This window comes from Hippopotamus amphibius, chromosome 16, assembly GCF_030028045.1.
Source record: "Hippopotamus amphibius kiboko isolate mHipAmp2 chromosome 16, mHipAmp2.hap2, whole genome shotgun sequence".
NCBI classification, from domain to species: Eukaryota; Metazoa; Chordata; class Mammalia; order Artiodactyla; family Hippopotamidae; genus Hippopotamus; species Hippopotamus amphibius.
Window position 1 is genome coordinate 61,587,422 of NC_080201.1, and position 21,564 is coordinate 61,608,985.

The following is a 21,564-nucleotide window of genomic DNA, read 5'->3' on the forward strand; positions in this document are numbered from 1 at the left end:
TCTACAATTTATTGCTCTTTTTATAGCCATGGTTAGTGCCCTAAATTATCACATGCCTTAGTCCACCAGTCTCAGACCCCCAGGTCTAGTCCTTGATTGTCTGGAAATGAGCAAGAGTGTTGAATTTGGCCTCCTGACTGAATAGGGAATAGAAACAGAATGTCTCTTCTATAGAGTTTCAGTATGAAAAAGCCCATTACAAAACCCAGAGTTTCGTAATTCTTTTATTCTAGTTTGTAATACAAAGACCAGTCCAGGTCTTGTTTTCTTAAACTGATTATATTAATTCTAACTGCAGGAAATGTTCCTGGCCCCAATCTCTGACCCACAACAACTACCTGGAGACCTCAGTTTCCAGAGCTCTGAATTGCTCCAGCCTCACTATCTGGACTTTAGAGCAACCTGTTTGGGGGCGGCTTTTTATTTAAACCGTTTTTAAGTTAAGAGAAGACATCTTACTTTCCAGCAAAGTGACCTTCCCAGTTGCCTGCTCCCAGTCCCGCCCTCCGACCCGCCCAGCGCCTGGCTCCCTCCTCGCCCCGCCCCTCGCGCATAACGCTCCCGCCCAGGCCCCGCCTCCCCCTTACCTGAGGAACCGGAAATGGAGAGGGTGGGTTGAAGGTCACGCTGTAGGGGTAAGTTGCTTATCTCTAGTGAAAATCTGTGGTTCGTGCGTCCCCATACTGCCACTTCCAGAACTCGGAGTTATTATCGACCTTAAATCCCAGCACCCGGCCTACTAACCAGTGAATCCAGTCCTCTTCGTTGGAGGCCGGGTAGCTTTTCCTTTGGGTGTGAAGTTGCTTTGAGGCTGGTCCTTGCCCTTCGCTTTACGGCCTTCAGTCCACGTACACGCGGTCTTTAGCGCCGTTTTCCTGCTTTAAACCCTTCACCGACTACCTCCCCCTCCCCCTGTAAGGTCCTTTCCCGAGAGGTGGATTCGCCCCCGCCCCCCGCCCCAGCCTCGCCCTCTCGGCCCCTGGAGGCAGCGCCGGCCGCCCGGCTCCGGGGGAGGCCGCGTCCTCTCCCTGCTCCCGGGATCCTGGGGAGCCCGCCCCTCTCCTGAGACCCCCTCCCTCCCAGCGCCTCGGTCCTCGCGTCTCCTCAGGCCGGTCCTTCTGCCCCGCGGGTCCCCCATTTGTTGTCAGCGCTTCCCCTCACCTGGCGTAGGGGGAGGTGACCTGGGTCAGACGTGTGACACCCACTGTTGTACCTTCCCCTGTTCCACTCGTTGGAAAATACTCTCTTCCGGGAGGCAGGCATGTTAGTCGCCATTTCTGGAACCACGTGGGCGACGGGAATTGGGAGAAGCAGAGACGGAGCGACTGACAGAAGCAGAAATACCTGAGAAGTTAAAAGAAGGAGGGAGAAACCCTGGCGTAGCAGCGTGGGAAGCGGGGCCCTGGTCACCAGGAGTAGGGAGGACGGTACAATGGCGAGGCCGAGAGTGGGCGGAGAGAGGAGTTTGAACTTTGGCCACGTGGTTCTGGGTGAGCAAGAGAGGAACAAACTCTGCCTGGAAGAGAGAGAGAGCGACTGCATGTATAGTCACCTGGTGGTGCCAGAGAGTGGGGAGGAAGGGATTCTAATAAATTTAAATTTTGTTTGAATTATATAGCCGTGGATCAGAATTGAAAACCTGTCTGTAAGATTTGTACATTTTGTAAGCATTTGAATCGTAAGATAACTTCCATTTTCAGTTCTTATTCGCCAAGCGGCAGTGACTTGACTCAGACAGTTGTTCTTCAGCCCCTTACATTTCTTGGCATGGGGTAGAGGACTGCGTGAGAAATGACTTTCAGCACACGGTGCCTTTGTAAAGGAAGAGGCCCTTCAGGTGACCTTTTCAGAATTCAGTTCCACCTGATTGTGTTCAGTCCACTCAGACCTTCTGAAAAATGTCTTCACAACTTCTTATCCTGAGCAACACTAACCGCTGAATTGATTGGCGAAATAGCTGTGTGTCTTTGTGTGACAAATTTTTTTTTGAATGTTTTTTATTGCAAAGGTAATATCAAGCCCATGTGAGAATACAAACAAAAAGAAGAAAATGGAAATCATTTCCAATCCCACTCAAAAAAGATGTTAACCTTTTAGTATATTTCATTATAGTCATGGATATTTAAAGTTTTAATAAAAAGTATAAGCACCTTTTGTTTTATTTTTACTGGCATATAGTTTCTTTACACTGCTGTGTCAGTTTCTGCTGTACAGCAAAGTGAATCAGCCATACGTGTACATATCCCCTCTTTTTTGGATTTCTGTTCCGTTTAGGTCACCACAGAGTACCAAGTAGAGTTCCCTGTGCTATACAGTAGGTTCTCATTAGTTATCTATTTTATACATAGTAGTGTGTATTTGTCAATCCCAATCTCACATCATCCCGCCCCACTCTCCTCCCAGGTGCTGTGTGCGGAAATTCTTTTTGAAGAGAGTCTAGTTGTATTTAGAATTATAAATAGGTCACAGTCCTCCCAGAATGTGAAAGTAAAACAGAAACCCTAGCATGGAGAAAGAACACCAGCTCAGAGTTAAAGTAACCATAGTGAGGTGTATTTCTCTGCATAAAGCTTATTAATTTGTTTATAATTTATTTTTGATTGCTTTGGGTCTTATGAAATAAATAGTATTAAGAGGAGAGTATTTTCATGTAGAAAAAAACTAGGTCTCTCCCTCCTATATGAGGTTGCTAGGGCTTCTGTAACAAAGTTCCACAAGCCGAGTCTCTTATTTGTTTATTGGCTGCGTTGAGTCTTTGTTGCTAGGCGTGGGCTTTCTCTAGTTGCAGAGAGTAGGGGCTACTCTTTGTTGCGGGCTTCTCATTGCTGTGGCTTCTCTTGTTGTGGAGCACAGACTCTAGGCACAAGGGCTTCAGTAGTTGTGGCACATGGGCTCAGTAGTTGTGGTGCACGGGCTTAGTTGCCCCGCGACATGTGGGATCTTCCCGGACCAGGGATCCAACCCGTGTCCCCAGCATTGGCAGGCGAGTTGTTAACCACTGTGCCACCAGGGCAGTCCCTCTGCATGCATTTAAATTTGAAGAGAGTTTGTGTCAATCCTACACTCAGACCATCTCTGGCTCTTATTTATCTTTATGATGAAATCCCGACTCCTCACTGTGGCTACTGAGCCCTGTATCCTGCTCAGGGCCCTGCCCGTGTCTCCAGCCTCATCCTGGGAGCTGACCCTGTTCTCATGGTTCCCTCTGCCCTGGGCACATTCACCATTTCTCTGCTCCTAAACACCCACACGTTTTCTGTCTCAGATCTTTGTTCCTGTTCTTACCTTTGGCCTTGAAGTGACCATGGCTCAGGCCCTTTGTCCTGCTTCAAGTCTTACCTCAGAGATGTCTCCCCTTCCCCTCCTCCCCTTTCCCCGACAATTTCTGTGAAATTACCCAGTTTTTATTGCCTCTGTATTAATCATCCTCAACAGAAATGTGCTTCTCCATTGATTATTTTCAGTCTTTCCTGCTTAAACTCCATTGAAGGATACAGTGTTCATCCTCTTCCCAGGGTCACTGCAGCACCTCACTCTGGGGATGTTTTCAAGGCTAGGATTGTTTTTTGTTGTTTGTTTTTTGCTAGGATTGTTGATTGGGCTGAGTACTCATCAGGAAATACCAATGTGCCAGGGTAGGTAATGAGGTAGTTAATCCCACACTTGTTTTGGATATTTCCACTCTCATTGGTTCACCTTACATGTCTGTTTAATTACTCAAGTGCAAAGAGGTATAGGGAGGCCTAAGAAGTCCTATACAGTTGATGTCCTCAAGCAGTGGGCTCAGGTGTCCCCATGGTTAATGTGCTGTATCAGTGCTCTGCTGTAGCCCCCAGGTGTTCCAGGCTGTGCACATCTAGTGACCATTTGCCACCTTGAACAGGAGCTTTGCCTTCCAATAGTTCATCTGCTCAGAGTCTGGGATAGTGATTTCAGTGTGCTAAGGGTGAGCAGAAGTCCAGAACCTAATGGGGCATGAAGGAGGCCCCCCTCAAAGAGCTAGGGTATCTTTTAATTACCTGTGAGTGGGTAGAACAGGAGACCAGAAACTTGGGGACTGTCTGCTTTGAGTCTCTGTCAATGAACTCAATTGGCTTTGTGATTGGACTTCATAAAGTTCCCAGTTGCTTGTCAGTTTTCCCAGGAGGGCCGACTTCTTCACCTTCATAGTGAATGGCCCGTGTCCTTTGAGTGGCAGCTTGTGTGTATTCCTGTTGTGATGGCTTTGCTGAGAGGTCCTTGTGTCTTTTAGTCCTTTTTGCTCATGAGTTCATGAAGGAGATACAGAAAAATTGGGACGTTGGAGGGGAGGCTTTAGGGGTCTGTAGGAAGGATGATGCAGCCAGTGTGGGCTTCTAGATGAGCCTAATGAAGGGTGTGTGCACCTGCCCCTTGTAGGCTCAAGGGGTCTGGAGAAGTATTGGAAAGGGATGTCTTCATTCTGGCTGGGGCACCTCGATGTGGGGTTATGTGTAGTTGTGGGCTTCACTACCCAAACTGAATTGCCATAAAGTCGTAGCTCACGTTCCTTAGGACATGGATGCTGAGACTGAGGCTTGCATGCTTTGGTTACATTGAGTGACTCATGGTCACACCTGAGTAGAAACGAAGGCAGTGGATTTAGAAAGACAAATGTTTTCCTTCCATGATTTTAGAGATATGACCGGAGCTGTGCGAACAGCACTGTCTGGGTACAAGTGCATGGGTGCCATGTTCCTGACTGAATGGATGTATAGGGTGGCCCACAGAATCCACTCTATACATTGACTCATGTTGTTTCTTTTGAGAGTGGGCGATTCGTCGTGAAACTCTAATGTAATATATGGAAAATATCAGATTATTTTGTGAGTTACCTTTGGTATTTTTGAGCATTTATTGTGTAAGTGAAGACCATTTCAGATGCACTTTGAAAGATATAAAGGAGAATTTGGGCCATTTCATTGGGAGAGGTTGTGGTCTGAGTGGTGCATGTACATTAGTATTGCATGTATCTCTCTTTTTTTTTTTTTCAGGATGCTTGGAGTTTATTTTCCACTTGGTTCAAGGCACAGAGTTATGGGGTGTTAGGAGGGCTCTCATGCGGCTTGGCTAGTAAAGAGTGGAGTTCTCTCAACTTCCTTTTTGGTGTTTTACTGTTTTGATATTATTAAAAACCCAGCTGCAGCCTGTTTAGTCTTGGGGAGGGGGGGAGGGCGGCAGGGGGAGGGGGGCTCTGAGGAGCCTAGCGCCTTGGAAGGAAGCCTGCAGCTGGTGGTGGCCACTTAGGACGGGGGGGCTGCACTTGGTGTTGCCAGGCTGGCTGCCAGGCTGCTGCTTCCCGACAGCTTCCCGAGCTGGGTCACAGGTGATCACGCCAGTGGAGGCCTGGGCAGATTCCGAGTGCTCTGGGGACTCCAGCACTGTGGCCATGAGTGGAAGAGTAGACTTCCCAAAAAAGAAGCTAGCCCATCAGTGCCCCGGGTCAGCTTTGGGGAGACCTGGGGGGTGGGGGATGGCTTCCCAGGGCACTCAGTACTTCTGCAGGAGCTGTTATTGGAAATGGAGCCCAGGTGGCGCCAGTAGTAGTCGTGGGTGGCCATTAGCGAGCAGCTGGAGGGGCTGCCATGCTCTTGCTTGTGGGCTGGTGGAAACCTTGACGGCGACCCCTCGTGGGCCTCGGCACACGGTCACAGATGGTGGGGACACTGGGTGCTAGGCTACGGAGCCCATTTGCAAAGGAGGCCGCGGATGGCCACTCCACGACCTAGACGCGTGGGCTGTGTCTCTTTTTAATTAGTAGATATTGGAGATGACAGTGTTTGGTCTAGAGTCATTGTAAATGAAAATATGGTGTCTTGGGTCTAGTAGGTCCTTGGGTGTCTTCACATGTAATTTTGTGTGTTATTACACAGTGTATATATCTGCCAAATATCACATTGTGTATACCTAATATGTACAGCATGTTTATTCATCAGTTACACCTTAATAGAGCTTGTGCAAAAAGAATGTGGGAGGTGCTCTGGGCTCATCTTCTTTAGATGGTGCTTAACCCAGAGTTCACATCAATTTGAGTAAGGCATCTTCGTACACCCCCTAGCCAGAGGTTCACCTTCCAGTGGTATGGGTGGGGCCCAACATCAGTAATACTTTAGGTACCCCAGGGTGTTCCAATCTGTATCCATCACTGAGCATCACGACTCTGGGTTCTCCCATTCCCGAGGTTTGAGATCTGGGGTGAGGGTGAGGGGGCTTCTGCTCTGCTTGGAGTTTGATCGTGATCTGTGACCTGAAGGGGATTGTTGGGTGCAACTGAGGTGCCCGCTGCTGCTGTGTATGTGAGGGTCTCATCAGGATGGGAGTGTTGTGTGTTGAAAAGTGAGGGGAAGTTCCCTTGTTGGTCTCTGTGTGGGAATTTACTGTCCTGAGTCCCTCTTGGAACAGTGGACAGCAGAGGGCTGTCTATTCCACATGGTGAGGTCTTCCCTGTGTGTGTGGTTGTGGCACAGGAAGGGTGTGTGTTGATTCTAAGCATTAAACAGCATGTTTTCAACTTCCAGGATAGACCTGTAAAGACTGATGTTGCCTGAGGAAGAAGCCCTTAGGAGGAAAAGGAAAGGAAAGGAGTCAGGAATGGCTTTTTCTAAGGTAAAATCATATTTTAGGTTGATTCTTCAATCTGTTCTTTGAAATGCCGTCAATTGGACTTGCTAATCTTGTCTCAGTCTGAGGTGTCCTTCCTGACACCTGTACATTCACCTTTACCTAGTGCCTTCCCTCAGTCCCAGTCACATCCCCTTAGATTTCATCTCCCCTGGGTTCCACTGGACATTGTCTTAGGCAGGGCTTCACACATATGGATTGCGGATGGGGTCTCAGTGCTGTCGGGCAGCAGGTATTGTTAAAGGGCTTCATCTGGATGCACTGTCCATTCTCTGTAAATTCCATGACCTAATGTGTTTGTGGAAGTCATCTGAATATGCACAATACCTGTTAAGTTCTGGAAAACTGAACAATAATGAGAAATTTGTTCTGATTTTTTTATATTACACTAGAAGCTAAATGAGTGAGTCACTGAATTCAAACTCTGAATGATTGGGAAATGGAATGGAAGGTTCAGAAAGAGACATCAGTGCTAGAGGGTGTTTTATTCCATTGTCAGTTTTTTTTTTTTTTGGATTCCATAGGTCATTTTATTACTTGTTAATTAAGTGCACTACCCAAACCAGGGCTACCACCAGAACATTTGGCATTTTATACAAATTTGAAAAATCTACCCCTTCCTCAAATTAAAAAAATTATTTCTCCATAATAACAATTACTAAAGAACAGCAGTGCTTTTATATGAGTTGTGTAGGTAAATGACTCATCATAAAAAGACAGAAAATTCAAATGTTTATTAATATTAGAAATTTAAGTCACTTGGACTTAATAATCTGTTATAAAATTGATATACATCTTGCCTTGGTAGAAATAATTCTTTCTGATGGTTTTAATGCTTACTTTCTAAAGTAGCTCATATTTTATAGAAATGATCACCAGATTGGCAGTCTTTCTTATGACATCGTAGACTTTACCTTGGCTTTAACGTATTTAATTTGGAGGTGCCACATCCTTCACTGATATTAATATTGGCAAAATTATTTGTACCCTAAAGGTTCAATGTTATTTGGAAATGGAGCTGGTAAATTATTGTCACAAAAATGTTACAGTATTTTGGTGGGAGAATATTAGATTATAAAAAGACAAATTTAGATTGTGAGTTCTTTACACATTGATGAATCATGCATAAAATTCTTTAATATGCTCACCAGTCAATTTCAGTCACACATTTTTACCCAGCTTTGGTACTTCGTATTGATAGTAATTCTTCAAATCACAGATATCTAGCTCTTGGCCACTTCAAGTACCCAGCATCAAGGCATCACCAGAAGCTGGTTAGAAATGTAGACTCTCAGATCCCATCCCAGAATCACTGAATCAGAACTTGCATTTTCATAAGATCCCCAGGCACTCTGTATACACATGAAAATCTGAGAAGTACTAATCTAGGATGCTGTAAAGGCCATATATTCTTTCAGTAACATAAACCTTTCTTTTAAATACAATATTCAGTTGGCCAAAAAATTCGTTCAGGTTTGTCCAAACTTTTTTGGCCAACGCAATACTATTGTTACCATTATAGAAAAAAATAGAAATAAATTTTGGATCAGAGATGGATTGATTGTGGAAATAACATTTGAAATGAATCTTCCTCCCCTCTCTGGTGTTTTTATTTTTATTTTTATTTTATTTTTTTTCATTTTATTTATTTATTGTATTTTTGGGGGGTACACCAAGTTCTATCATCTGTTTTTTTTTTTAACTTTTTTTTTTAATTAATCATCTGTTTTTATACACATATCCCCGTTTTCCCTCCCTCCCTCGACTCTCCCCCACGTCAATTTTAAACTATGAAATAACAAAATTCTCTGGATTCTTCAAATCACTTTTATCACCTCCATTTCTCAAGGGTTGTCTTTACACTCTATTGATTGCCTCCTTTGAGACAGAGAAGTTTTTCTGTTTATACAAGTAAGGTTCTTACTTTATTCTTTTGCTGGTAGATATCCAATTTCCCAACAGCATTTGTTACTGGGACTCTCCTTTTTCCACTGTGTAGTCTTAGCACCCTTGTGAGAACATTTTACATACATGCAAAGAATTATTTGTGAGCATTCTCTTCTGTTCCACTGCTTAATGTGTCTGTGTTCATGCCAGTACCATATCATCTTGATTAATTTCTGTGTAATATGTTTTTATATTTAAAAAGGCCTTCTCCATCTTCCTCCTATTTGAAGAGTATTTTGACCATTTGGGGACCTTTGAGATTCTCTTAGTGTGTTTTTTTTACCATTTTTTTTTTTATTCAGAGCATGTTTTTTTAGCATGTTTTTTTCTGTCACTGCAAATATTGCCATTGAAATTTTGACAGGGATTATATTGTATTCATAGAACACTTTGGGAACTGTGGTCATTTTAAGAATATTAAGCCTTCCAGTACATGCATATAGGATGTCTTTCTATTTATGTGTATCTCCTTGGATTATTAACAAGTTTTGTAGTTTTCAGTGTACAAGTTTCACCTACTTGGCTAATTTATTCCTAAGTATTCTGTCCTTTTTAATGCTATAGTTAATGGGATTGTTTTCTTAAATCTTTTTTTTTTTTGATATTTTTAATTGCATAGAGAAATTCATCTGATTTTTGCATGTTGATTTTGTATCCAACTTCTCTAAAAAAAATCTTTTGATGTAGTTGCTTTCTTGTAGAATCTTTGTGATTTGTCCATTTAAACCATGTCACCTACAAAAAAAGATAATTTAATTCTTTTTTAGTTTGGGTATCTTTGCTTTCTTTTTCCATGTAATAGCTCTGGTAGGATTTTCAGTACTTTGTTGAACAGTAGTGCAGAGAGTGTGCATGCGTGCCTTCCTCCTGATCTGAGAGGAAAATCTTTTAGTGTTTGACGGTAGAGTATAATGTTAGCTGTGTTCGTTTCATATTTGGTGTTTATTATGTTGAGATAGTTTACTGTTTCTGGTTTGTTGAGGGTTTTTATCTTGAAAGGTTGTTGAATTTTGTTAAGTGGGTTATTTCTGCATCAATTGAGATGATCATATGTGTTTTTTCCCTTTATTCTGTTAATGTGTTATATCACATTAATTGATTTTTCTATGTTGAGTCAGCGTTGCTTTATAGGAATAAAATATACTGGGTGATGATTTGAATACATTTTCACATGCTGCTGAATTTCATTTAGTATTTTGTTAAGGATTTTGCATCAGTATGCGTGGGGGTACTGGGTTTTTTTGTATAAATTTATTTGTTTGTTTATTTATTTATTTATTTATTGGCTGTGTTGGGTCTTTGTTGCTGCACATGGGCTTTCTCTAGTTGCTGCGAGCAGGGGCTACTCTTCATTGTGGTGCGCGGGCTCCTCACTGTAGTGGCTTCTCTTGTTGTGGAGCACAGGCCCTAAGTGCATGGGGCATGGGCTTCAGTAGTTGCAGCACATGGGCTCAATAGTTGTGGCTCACGAGCTCTAGAGCACAGGCTCAATAGTTGTGGCGCACGGGCTTAGTTGCTCCATGGCATGTGGAATCTTCCCAGAGCAGGGCTCAAACCTGTGTCCCCTGCGTTAGCAGGCAGATTCTTAGCCACTGCGCCACCTAGGAAGTCCCAACATATATATTCTTTTTCATATTTTCCATTATGTTTTATTACAGGATGTTGAATATAGTTCCCTATGCTATATAGCAGGATCTTGTAGTTTATCGATCCTGTATATACTAGTTTGCATCTGCTAATCCCAAATTCCCAATCCTTCCCCTCCCTACTCTGCAACCACAAGTCTGTTCTCTGTGAGTCTATTTCTGTTTCGTAAATATGTTCATTTGTGTTGTATTTTAGATTCCACATATAAGTGATAACATGGTATTTGTCTTTTTACTTTTAACTTACTTCACTTAGTATGATAATCTCTAAGTCCATCCATGTTGCTACAAATGACATTATTTCATTCCTTTTTTGCATCTAAGTAATAGTCCATTGCTGCTATGAACATAGGGGTGCATGTATCTTTTTGAATTATAGTTTTGTCTGGATATATACCCAGGAGTGGAATTGCTGGAATGTATGGCAACTCCATTTTTAATTTTTTGTATAACATCCATACTGGTTTCCATAATGGCTGCATCAATTTATATTCCCACAAACAGTGTAAGAGCATTAACTTTTCTCCGAATGTTTCCTTCTGATCACGTTTGTTGAAACGTTCTTGCTTAATTGCAATATTCTCTTTCCTTTTTTAATGGTTTTTAATTTTCCAGTAAGTTTTAAACTTTACTACTGTGATAACTTTTTTAATCTGTTAAATTAATGTATGATAGTAATAGCTTTTCTAATTTTGAATTAGTATTTTATTAGTGGAATATACAAATAAACTCATACTTGGTGAAATGTGTTTTTCTTTCAGGGTCAGTTGACATTGAATGATGTGGTCATCGAATTCTCTCAGGAGGAGTGGGAATGCCTGGACTCTGCTCAGAGGGCCTTGTACAGGGATGTGATGTTGGAGACCTACAGGAACCTGATCACAGTGGGTGAGGATAACTTCCCTTGAAATGTTGGGAGGGTATCTTTGCATTTACCATTGTTTACCTTTTGGAATACCTTGCCTTGCTTAACTGAACTTAATGCCATGTTAACTCAGGCCTGAAAAGCTTGGTGATATGGCATCAGCAGTTTAGACACGTCCTTTCTTCAGATGATCTGCCCACTTCATGATACACCGAGGTTTTTCCAGTGCTTAAGTATTTAAAACACCCAACTGTAAACTTTTAAAATGAAGGGGTCTCTGATTTTGCCTTTGAAAGTTGCTTTTGAAAGACATGCTCCTAGGGACTGAAATTTTATCCTCGTTCTTTCCTTGATAATGTACCTGTAGTTAATGGACAGCTTCTGGTAGACACTGTGGAATGAGTTTGCTGTGTAAGAGAAAATTTTTGGTGGAGAATACTTTCCCTCATATGTTGTAATATTTCCTGGTGTATAAAAAAACCACCACTGAACGCTAGTTGTCAGAGGGATCAACATGTTCTAGGATGTAAAATAAAGACCTTGATAAGACTTTGCAGTTCTTTTTCTGGTTTTGAGAAATATCACCAAAACGTGTCTCAAAGGCACTGTGACATTGTTGTTCACAGGTAATAATGACCACCCTCTTTGAGCCTCAAGAAATGGTATAGGAATTTCTCCTCGGGATAACATTGTCCAAGTTCACATTCTTGTGTGAGGCTATTGACTCAAATATCATGCCGTAATTTTTGTCGCTTGTGTGTGCCCCATTGTTCATTATACTGTCACAGCTAATTTTTAAGCGTCTTAATGAGGGAGCTTGTGGAGTGATGCTTTATCAATGGTGAACCATCATTTCTTTGTTTACAGCACTGCTACTTTCATTTTGTAAATTTCTGTGGTTAACAAGTGGTCTTGATTCTATTAAATTTTGTTATTAGGTCTATGTATTTGAGGTTACTCTTAGTGTTTTTGTTTTTTCATTTGAGGGAAGAGCCCCCTCATGGTGAAGTTGGTGATGTATAGAAATACAGTTGATTTTTGCATGTTGATTAAATATCTTGTAAGTTATTATTTCTAGCAGGGTCATGTGTCCCGTCTCCGCCCCCCCGCCAAATCTTCAGGATTCCTACAGATTAGGTCACGTTGGTGTTTTGTTTTTGTTCTTTAATTAATTTATTTATTTTTCCTGCCTTGGGTCTTCCTTGCTGCATGTGGACTTTCTCAGTTGCAGCGAGTGGGGGCTACTTTTCATTGCGGTGCATGGCCTTCTCATTGCAATGGCTTCTCTTGTTGTGGAGCAGGGGCTCTTGACACGTGGGTTTCAGTAGGTGAAGCATGCGGGCTCAGTAATTGTGGCTTGCGGGCTCTAGAGTGCAGGCTCAGTAGTTATGTTGCACGGGTTTAGTTGCTTTGTGGCACGTGGGACCTTCCTGTACTAGGGCTCGAATCTCCTGTGTTGGCAGGCAGATTCTTAACCACTGCACCTCCAGGGAAGTCCCGATCATGTTGGTTTTAAACAGATAATTTTGTTTCCTTTTTATATTTGGATACCTTTTACCTCTTTTTTTTGCCTACTTGTTCCTACTGGAATTTCCAGGAATAAGTTTTTAGAAAATAGAGCAGGTAACCTTGTCCTGTTTGTGATCTTAGATGGAATGCTTTCATTCTTTCACAGTTGAGCATAATGTTAGCTGTTTTCTGTCAATACATGTCCTTTATTGTGTTGAGGTAGCTTTTTAAAAATTTTTGGTTTATTGAGTATTTTTATTATGAAAGGCTGTTGACTTTTTTTCAGATGCTTTGCCAGCATCGATTGAGACCATCATGTAGATTTTTTTTCATTCTCTTAATGTATTGTTCTCCGTTGAACGTTTTCCTATGTTGAAGCATCCTGACATTTCAAGAATATACTCTTTTGTTATGGTATATAATCCTTTTAATTTGTTAAGTTTAGCTTACTATTGTTTTATTGATGCTTTTTGCATCATTCATGAGAGATTTTAGTCTGTGATTTTTTTCTAATGTCTGTCTGGTGTTGGTATTAGAGTAATTCTAATGTCATAGAGTTAGGAACTGTTCCTTTCTCTTCGTTTCTTTGAGGGCGAAGTTTAAGAAAGATTATTCTTAATTGTTTGGAAATGTCTAGAATTCTGCAGTGAATGTATCTGGCTTTCCTTGTTGAATGGTTTTTGATTAGTGATTCCATCTCTTTTCCAGTTACTGGTTCATAAAGATTTTAATTTCTTCATTGGTTTGCATTGGTAGGTTGTTTTTCTAGGAATTTATTCACTTCTAATTTATACCATACTTAGGAGTAGAATTGTCTTAATATTTTGTTCTAATTTGCTTGATTGTTGTTGAATCAGTTTTAATGTCCTCTATTTCACTTCTGATTCAGTAATTTGAGTCTTCACTCTTTTTGCTAGTTATTCTGAATATAGGTAAGAACCAAGCTGTGGGCTTGTGATTTTATATAGTTTTTATTCTCTGTTTCATTGATTTGTAATCTAATTCTTTTTACATCTGCTAGCTTTGGTATATTTTGTACTTCTAAGATCATTTATTTTTTAAGTTTTTGTTTTTGTCTTTAGATTTGTTTATTTATTTATTTTTGGCTACTTTGGGTCTTCTTGTGGTACATGGACTTCTCAGTGCAGTGGTTTCTCTTGTTGCGGAGCACAGGCTCTAGGTGTGCGGGCTTCAGTAGTTGTGGCATGTGGGCTCAGTAATTGTGGCTCACAGGCTCAGTAGTTGGGGCACACAGGCTTAGTTTCTCCATGCCATGTGGGATCTTCTTGGACCACGGATCGAACCCACGTCCCGTGTCTCCTGTATTGGCTGGCAGATTCTTTTATTTATTGACTGTGTTGGGTCTTCGTTGCTGCATGTGCAGAGAGTGGGGGCTACTCTTCATTGCAGTGCACGGGCTTCTGATTGTGGTGGCTTCTCTTGTTGTGGAGCACAGGCTCTAGGCATGCGGGCTTCAGTAGTTGTGGCATGTGGGCTCAGTAGTTGTGGCTCACAGGCTCTAGAGTGCAGGCTTAGTAGTGGTGGAGCACCAGCTTAGTTGCTCCGCGGCATGTGGGATCTTCTCAGGCTAGGGCTCAAACCCGTGTCCCCTGCATTGCCAGGTGGATTCTTAGCCACTGCACCACCAGGGAAGTCCCTTAAGTTTCTTGAAATTTATTTTTATTTACTTGGTAAACCATGACCTTTTTTGTCTACTTATTTGAAATTTAATTAACATATATCATTTTATCAGTTTAAGGTGTACAGTGTAATGCTTTGATCCAGTTATATTGCAAAATAATTACCTTGATAGGTCACTTAATACATTCATCTGTGTCACAATCACAGTGTTTTATGTGTGGTGAGGACATTTAAGGTATATCATCTTATCAACTTTCAGGCATGTAGTATACTATTGGTAATTGTAATCACTATGCTGTACATTAAATATGTAGAAATCTTTCAACTTAAAACAGTAAATTTACTCCTTTGACTAACATCTTCCCATTTTATGAACCCCTAACCTTTGCTAATCACTATGTGAGCTCTTAGTTTGGCTCTTTTTTTTTTTTCTTAATTTATTATTTTTTGGGGGGTACACCAAGTTCAATCATCTGTTTTTATACACATATCCCCGTATTCCCTCCCTTCCTCGACTCCCCACCCACCCTCCCTCGAGTCCCCCCCATCCTCCCCATCCCAGTCCTCTAAGGCATCTTCCATCCTCGAGTTGAACTCCTTTTGTTATACAACAACTTCCCACTGGCTATCTATTTTACAGTTGGTAGTACATATATGTCTGTGCTATTCTCTCACTTCGTCTCATCTTCCCCTTCACCCCCGCCCCCTCCCAAACCTCGAGTTCTCCAGTCCATTCTCTGCATCTGCGTCCTTACTCTTGTCACTGAGTTCATCAGTACCATTTTTAGATTCCGTATATGTGAGTTAGCATACAATATTTGTCTTTCTCTTTCTGACTTACTTCACTCTGTATGACAGACTGTAGTTCTATCCACCTCATGACATATAGCTCCATCTCATCCCTTTTTATAGCTGAGTAATATTCCATTGTATATATATGCCACATCTTCTTTATCCATTCATTTGTTGATGGGCATTTAGGTTGCTTCCATGTCCTGGCTATTGTAAAGAGTGTTGCAATAAACATTATGGTACAAGTTTCTTTTGGGATTATGGTTTTCTTTGGGTATATGCCCAGAAGTAGGATTACTGGATCATATGGTAGTTCTATTTGTAGTTTTTTAAGGAACCTCCAAATTGTTTTCCATAGTGGCTGTACCAACTTACATTCCCACCAACAGTGCAGGAGAGTTCCCTTTTCTCCACACCCTCTCCAACATTTGTTGTTTCCAGATTTTGTGATGATGGCCATTCTGATTGGTGTGAGGTGATACCTCATTGTGGCTTTGACTTGCATTTCTCTGATGGTTAGTGATGTTGAGCATCTTTTCATGTGTTTGTTGGCCATCTGTATGTCTTCTTTGGAGAAATGTCTATTTGGGTCTTCCACACATTTGTGGATTGGGTTATTTGCTTTTTTGGTATTAAGCTTCGTGAGATGCTTTTATATTTTGGAGGTTAATCCTTTGTCCGTTGTTTCATAGGCAACTATTATTTCCCATTCTGAGGGTTGCCTTCTTGTCTTGTTTATGGTTTCTTTCACTGCGCAAAAGCTTTTAAGTTTCATTAGGTCCCATTTCTTTATTAGTTTGGCTCTTTTTTTCCTCTTTTCTTCTTCTTTTTCTTTTTTAATGTGTTTTACACATAAGTGAGATTATTGAGTATTATTCTTTATCTGTGAATTTTTTTAACTGAGCCTATAAGCTCCTTGTGCATCTTGTCTTTCTGTGTTTGTGTATGGGATAAACTCATCCATCTGGGTTTTTTTTTTTTTTTTATGAATTTATTTATTTATTTTATTGGCTGTGTTGAGTCTTTTTTTGCTGTGCATGGGCTTTCTTTTTTAGTTGCAGTGAGTGGGGGCACTCTTCGTTGTGGTGCGAGGGCTCCTCATTGCCATGGCTTCTCTTGTTGCGAAGCACGGGCTCTAGGCGCATGGGTTTCAGTAGTTGCAGCACATGGGCTCAATAGTTGTGGCTCACAGGCTCTAAAGCACAGGCTCAATAGTTGTGGTGCATGGGCTTAGTTGCTCTGTGGCGTGTGGGATATTCCTGGAGCAGGGATGGAACCTGTGTCCCCTGCATTGGCAGGCAGATTCTTAACCACTGCACCACCTAGGAAGCCCCCATCCATCCATTTTTGATGGCCTTCTTCTGGTTTTTCCTTCAGGTTTCAGCTAAGAACATTCTTGTACATCTTCAGGAATGTTATGTATGCTTTTTGTGAATATATGCATTGAAATCAGACTTATGGAGTATTCAATTTATGCCTTACATAGCAAATAATGTATTAGATGTAAACCTGCTTTATTTCTACATTATCTCATTTTCTCCCTTTTTAAATGGTTTTGGTGTCTGTTCCATTCCCACTGTTAAAAATGGAAGAGTATTATATTACTTGCTAAGCCAATTCTTTTCTTTTAACCTCAGTATTTTCAGTTGCCTCATTACTCACACTGTAAAAATGATCCCCGTTCATCCATTCAACAACTTTCTCAGGACACAACCTAAATCGTGTGCAGTTATGATGACTGAGAAACCATTTCAAGTAGGGATGAATGAATAACATTAGTTCCATGGATCACTTCTTCTTGTTTCTCCCTGGAAGTGTTTTCTCTAAATTCTTTTTTTTTTTTTTTTTAATTTAATTTATTTATTTATTATTTTTTGGGGGGTACACCAAGTTCTATCATCTGTTTTTATACACATATCCCCGTATTCCCTCCCTCTCTTGACTCCCCCCCCACCCTCTAAATTCTTGATATGTGTGCATTTACTCTTTTTTTTTTTTTTTTTCTTAATTTATTTGCGGTTATGTTGGGATCCTTGAGGTCCTTTCTGGTGTCTGAGGCCATCTGCTGGTGTTCAGCTGGTTCTCTGTGGGAATTATTGTGTGTGTGCATTTACTCTTAATTGCTGTGTTCTTTGTGATCATGGTGGAAACACACTTTTTGAGAGCTGATATATTTTTCCAATTTGAATGTTTTGTCATAATGTGTTTCAAACTAGGCTAAATGAAACTTAATTTGAATTACTTGTTATCACTCTTTCTTTAGTAAGTAATCCTATTTAGTGTTTCTAAAAATTTGAACATCACGGTTGCGAAGTTTCATAACTGTTTATAAGTATTACTTTTGGTTTAATATCATGTATTCAAAATGAAACATTTACTCATGCATTGTAATGAGTAGGACATGTATGTTTCTTTATATCTTGTAGATATCTCTCATATACATGTGATCAAGACATTACAACTAAAATCAAACACTGGTAGAGGTGGAGTATTCCAAACATTGATGTTGGGAAGACTTGAAAGCCAAGGAATCAAACGTTTTTACCTCCAGGAAATTCAGGAAAATATGTATGACCATGGTTGTCAGTGGAGAGATGATGGAAGAAATTACAAAAATTTTTCTATATCCCGTAACCAAGATGTCATTGATAGGAGTCCACTTGGTGGAAAACATGCAAAAAACAAGCCTACTGGAAATAGACTTGTGTTAAGATTTCAGGATGAACTGCATATGTTTAAAAGTAAACAGAAAATTGATGAATGTAATAAAGCTAAGAGTATCAACAGTAGTTACTCATTTTCACCACTTCATAGAATTTCTCCTCCTGTCCAAACCAAAATTTCTAATATATATGGGAGTGATTTTATGCATCCTTCAATACTGACACAAGACCAGAACCCACACAGGGAAATATGTTACAAGTGTAATGAGTGTGGCAAAACCTTTCATCAGGGTTCACGTCTCAGGAGTCATCAGAGGAGCCATATAAGAAAGAAATTGCCTAAATGTGATATATGTGACAAATTCTTTTGCCGAAATTCATACCTTGTAATTCATCAAAGAGTTCATACTGGAGAGAAACCTTACAAATGTAATGAGTGTGGCAAGGTCTTTAGCACAAAAGGAAAGCTTTCAATTCATCAGAGAATTCATACTGGAGAGAAACCTTACAAATGCAGTGAGTGTGGCAAAACCTTTCCTGTCAGCTCATACCTCAAAAGACATCAGATCATCCACATTAAAGAGAAATTATATAAATGTGATATGTGTGGCAAAGTCTATCATCGAAGTCTATCCCTTCAACATCATCAGGAAATTCATACTGGAGAGAAAACGTACAGATGTAGATTTTGTGGGCAAACCTTTCTTCATGGCATGGATCTCAGGAAACATGAGATCATTCATCCAGGAGCAAAGGTATATAAATGTGATGTATGTGACAAAGTCTGTGGTCAAAAATCATACCTTAAATGTCATCAGAGAATTCATACTGGAGAGAAACCTTACAAATGTAATTTGTGTGGGAAAACCTTTATTTTTAGATCAGGCCTCAGGAAACATGAGGTGACCCATACAGGAGTAAAACCATATAAATGTGATGTATGTGGCACAGGCTTTAATCAAAAATCAGCTCTTGTGAATCATCAGAAAATTCATACTGGAGAGAAACCTCACAAATGCGATGAGTGTGGCAAGTTCTTTCGTCAGAAGTCAGCGCTTAGAAGGCATCAACGAATTCACACTGGAGAGAAACCTCACAAATGTAATGAGTGTGGCAAGTTCTTTCGTGAGAAGCCAGCCCTTAGAAGCCATCAACGAATTCATATGGGAGTAAAACCTTACAAATGTAATGAATGAGTGTGGCAAAGTCTGTAGTCAGTGTTCAACCCTATTAAGTCATTGGAGAATACATAATAGTAAGCACTGTTACACACATAATGAGTATGGCAAATTCTTCATTGTGCTTTCAAGCCTAAGTCAATACCATCAGGTAATTCACATTGGTAAGAGACTTTAATAATGTTTTGATGTGACAATGCTTTTAGCAGGTGTCCCCATCTTAGGCATTATTAGAAAATTCATTGTGGATAGAAACCAGGTAAATGTAATTATTGTGTCCTGTCCTTTAAACAAGGAATATATCCACCAAAGAATTCATTTTGGAGGTTATCTCACAAATGTTATGGATGGGAAAAACCTTTACTTGGGGCTCACATCTCACTAATCATCAGACAGTCCATACCGAACAGAACATTACAGCTGTACTCCGCTTTGGGACTGGTTTATTTTTTTTAACACTCCTTAATACATGCTCACCATTCTTGAATATGCAGTATATGAATGTATTTTTTCTTGTTGTTTTTTGTGTTTAAATAAATGTCATGGTATGTACCTTGATTTAGATGAAGAGAAAATAGGAATATAGTAAGTGTATGCAAAATAGTAAAAATTTAAAAATCACACATTTGTCGTTTACATAAATGTCATGACATGCACCTTGACTTACATGATGGGAAAATCTGATATAGTAAACATGCAAAATATTAGAAATTTTTAAAATCATACAATCCTTTTGTCCTTTTTGAGCTCAATGCTTTTTTTTTTTCTGGCCTGCGTTGGGTCTATGCTGTTGTGCACGGGCTTTCTCTAGTTGTGGCGAGCAGCGGCTACTCTTCTTTATGGTCAGTGGGCTTGTCATTGTGGTGGCTTCTCTTGTTGCGGAGCACAGGCTATAGGTGCTTGGGCTTCCATAGTTGTGGTTTGCGGGCTCTAGAGCACAAGCTCAGTAGTAGTGGCACATGGGCTTCATTGCTCCATGGCGTGTGCGATCTTCCTGGACCAGGGATCGAACCGGTGTCTCCTGCATTGGCAGGCAGACCTTTAACCACTGTGCAACCAGGGAAGTCCATCAGTGCATTAATTTTAAAGGATCAGTGGTCATGAATTTCCTTTAAAAATGAATATTATACAATGGGAACGTTTTTGTTTTAGAAACGAGAAACTTCGTATATTCACCCTTAAAACATTTTTTTGTTTTCTTAGTTTGCACTCGTGGTCATTAACTGGAGTATAGTAGAATCCCCAAAGGACTTCCCTGGTGGCACAGTGGTTAAGAATCCGCCTGCCAATTCAGGGGACACAGCTTCAATCCCTGGTCTGGGAAGATCCCACATGCTGCGGAGCAGCTAAGCCTGTGCTCTAGAGCCCATGAGCCACAACTACTGAAGCTCATGTGCTTAGAACTTGTGCTCTGCAATGAGTATTCCCCACTCGCCACAACTAGAGAAAGCTTGTTCACAGCAATGAAGACCCAACGCAGCCCAAAAAAAATAATTAATTAATTAATTAATTAACGTAAAAAAAAAGGAATCCCACCCAGAGTTTGGTTTAGTTATTGAGAGCAATATTAACATTGAAGTGGTATGAGAGTGTTATATCACTCAGCTTTCTAGGTGCATGTTGGAGGCTTCCAAGGTGTTCAAAAAATGGTTTGAGAGGACAGGGAATGGTGATTGGCTTGGTGTGTTAAGGAGATTACTTGATGAGGATTGAAGTTTGAACTTCCAGTTTGAATCAAAGAAGGGACCCTTCAGGCTTTTTTTATCGGCTTGCTCAGGCTGAATGGGAAGATATTGTCCTAAAGATTAAAAGGTGTCAGTAGTCAAACATCAAAAAATGGAATCTATTTGACAAAACAGTGAGTGTTTACTCTTGAAACTCCAGATTTCTTGATAAGGAACACCATATTTTTCTTCATAATAATAATTTATTACATTTTTTAGTTTACAGCGTACATTTATCTCATTGTGCAATATGGTTGTTGAAAATGCTTGTGAAATTGCCTAAAGTTTTTTTTAATATCAATTTATTTATTTAATTGGCTGTGTTGGGTCTTTTTTGCTGTGTGCGGGCTTTCTTTAGTTGCGGTGAGTGAGGGCTACTCTTCATTGTGGTGCACGGGCTCCTCATTACTGTGGCTTCTCTTGTTGCAGAGCATGGGCTCTAGGCGAGTGGGCTTCAGTAGTTGCAGCACATGGGCTCAATAGTTGTGGCGTACGGGCTCTAAAGCGCAGGCTCAATAGTTGTGGCACACGGGCTTAGTTGCTCCGTGGCATGTGGGATCTTCCTGGAGCAGGGATTGAACTCGTTTCCCCTGCATTGGCAGGCGGATTCTTAACCACTGCACCACCTAGGAAGCCCTGCCTAAAGTATTTTTATCCTAGATTAAGAAAAATTGTTGTTTGGAAATTTTATTGGATAATATAACTAAGCAATCTACTAGAATAACAATTATTGATAGGGTCTTAAAATTTCAATTTCAAATTATGGTAATAAGCAGTATGTTACATGGTTAATTTTATACTGTAATAAGTTTTTCTTTTTTTGGCTGTGCCGTGCAGTTTAGGATTCTTATTTCCTTAACCAGGGACTGAACCCAGGCCCCCACATTGAAAGAGCAGAGTCCTAAACTCTGGGCCACCAGGGAATTAAAAAAAAAATTTTTTTTTAATACAGTTTTTTCT

The 21,564-nt window shown here is 40.6% G+C and overlaps 1 protein-coding gene across 1 annotated transcript in view; it reads left to right on the forward strand.

Moving 5' to 3' along the window:
• LOC130838163 (zinc finger protein 665-like) overlaps positions 1 to 19,161 on the forward strand; it is a 37,294-nt gene extending 18,133 nt beyond the window's left edge. The window contains exons 6-10 of the mRNA XM_057710907.1: positions 441 to 621; positions 920 to 1,166; positions 6,552 to 6,624; positions 10,994 to 11,120; positions 17,466 to 19,161. Coding sequence (XP_057566890.1) covers positions 441 to 621; positions 920 to 1,166; positions 6,552 to 6,624; positions 10,994 to 11,120; positions 17,466 to 18,898 — 2,061 coding nt within the window. The 3' untranslated portion in view covers positions 18,899 to 19,161. The remainder of the gene's footprint in view (positions 1 to 440; positions 622 to 919; positions 1,167 to 6,551; positions 6,625 to 10,993; positions 11,121 to 17,465) is intronic.
• Positions 19,162 to 21,564: the final 2,403 nt, after the last annotated feature.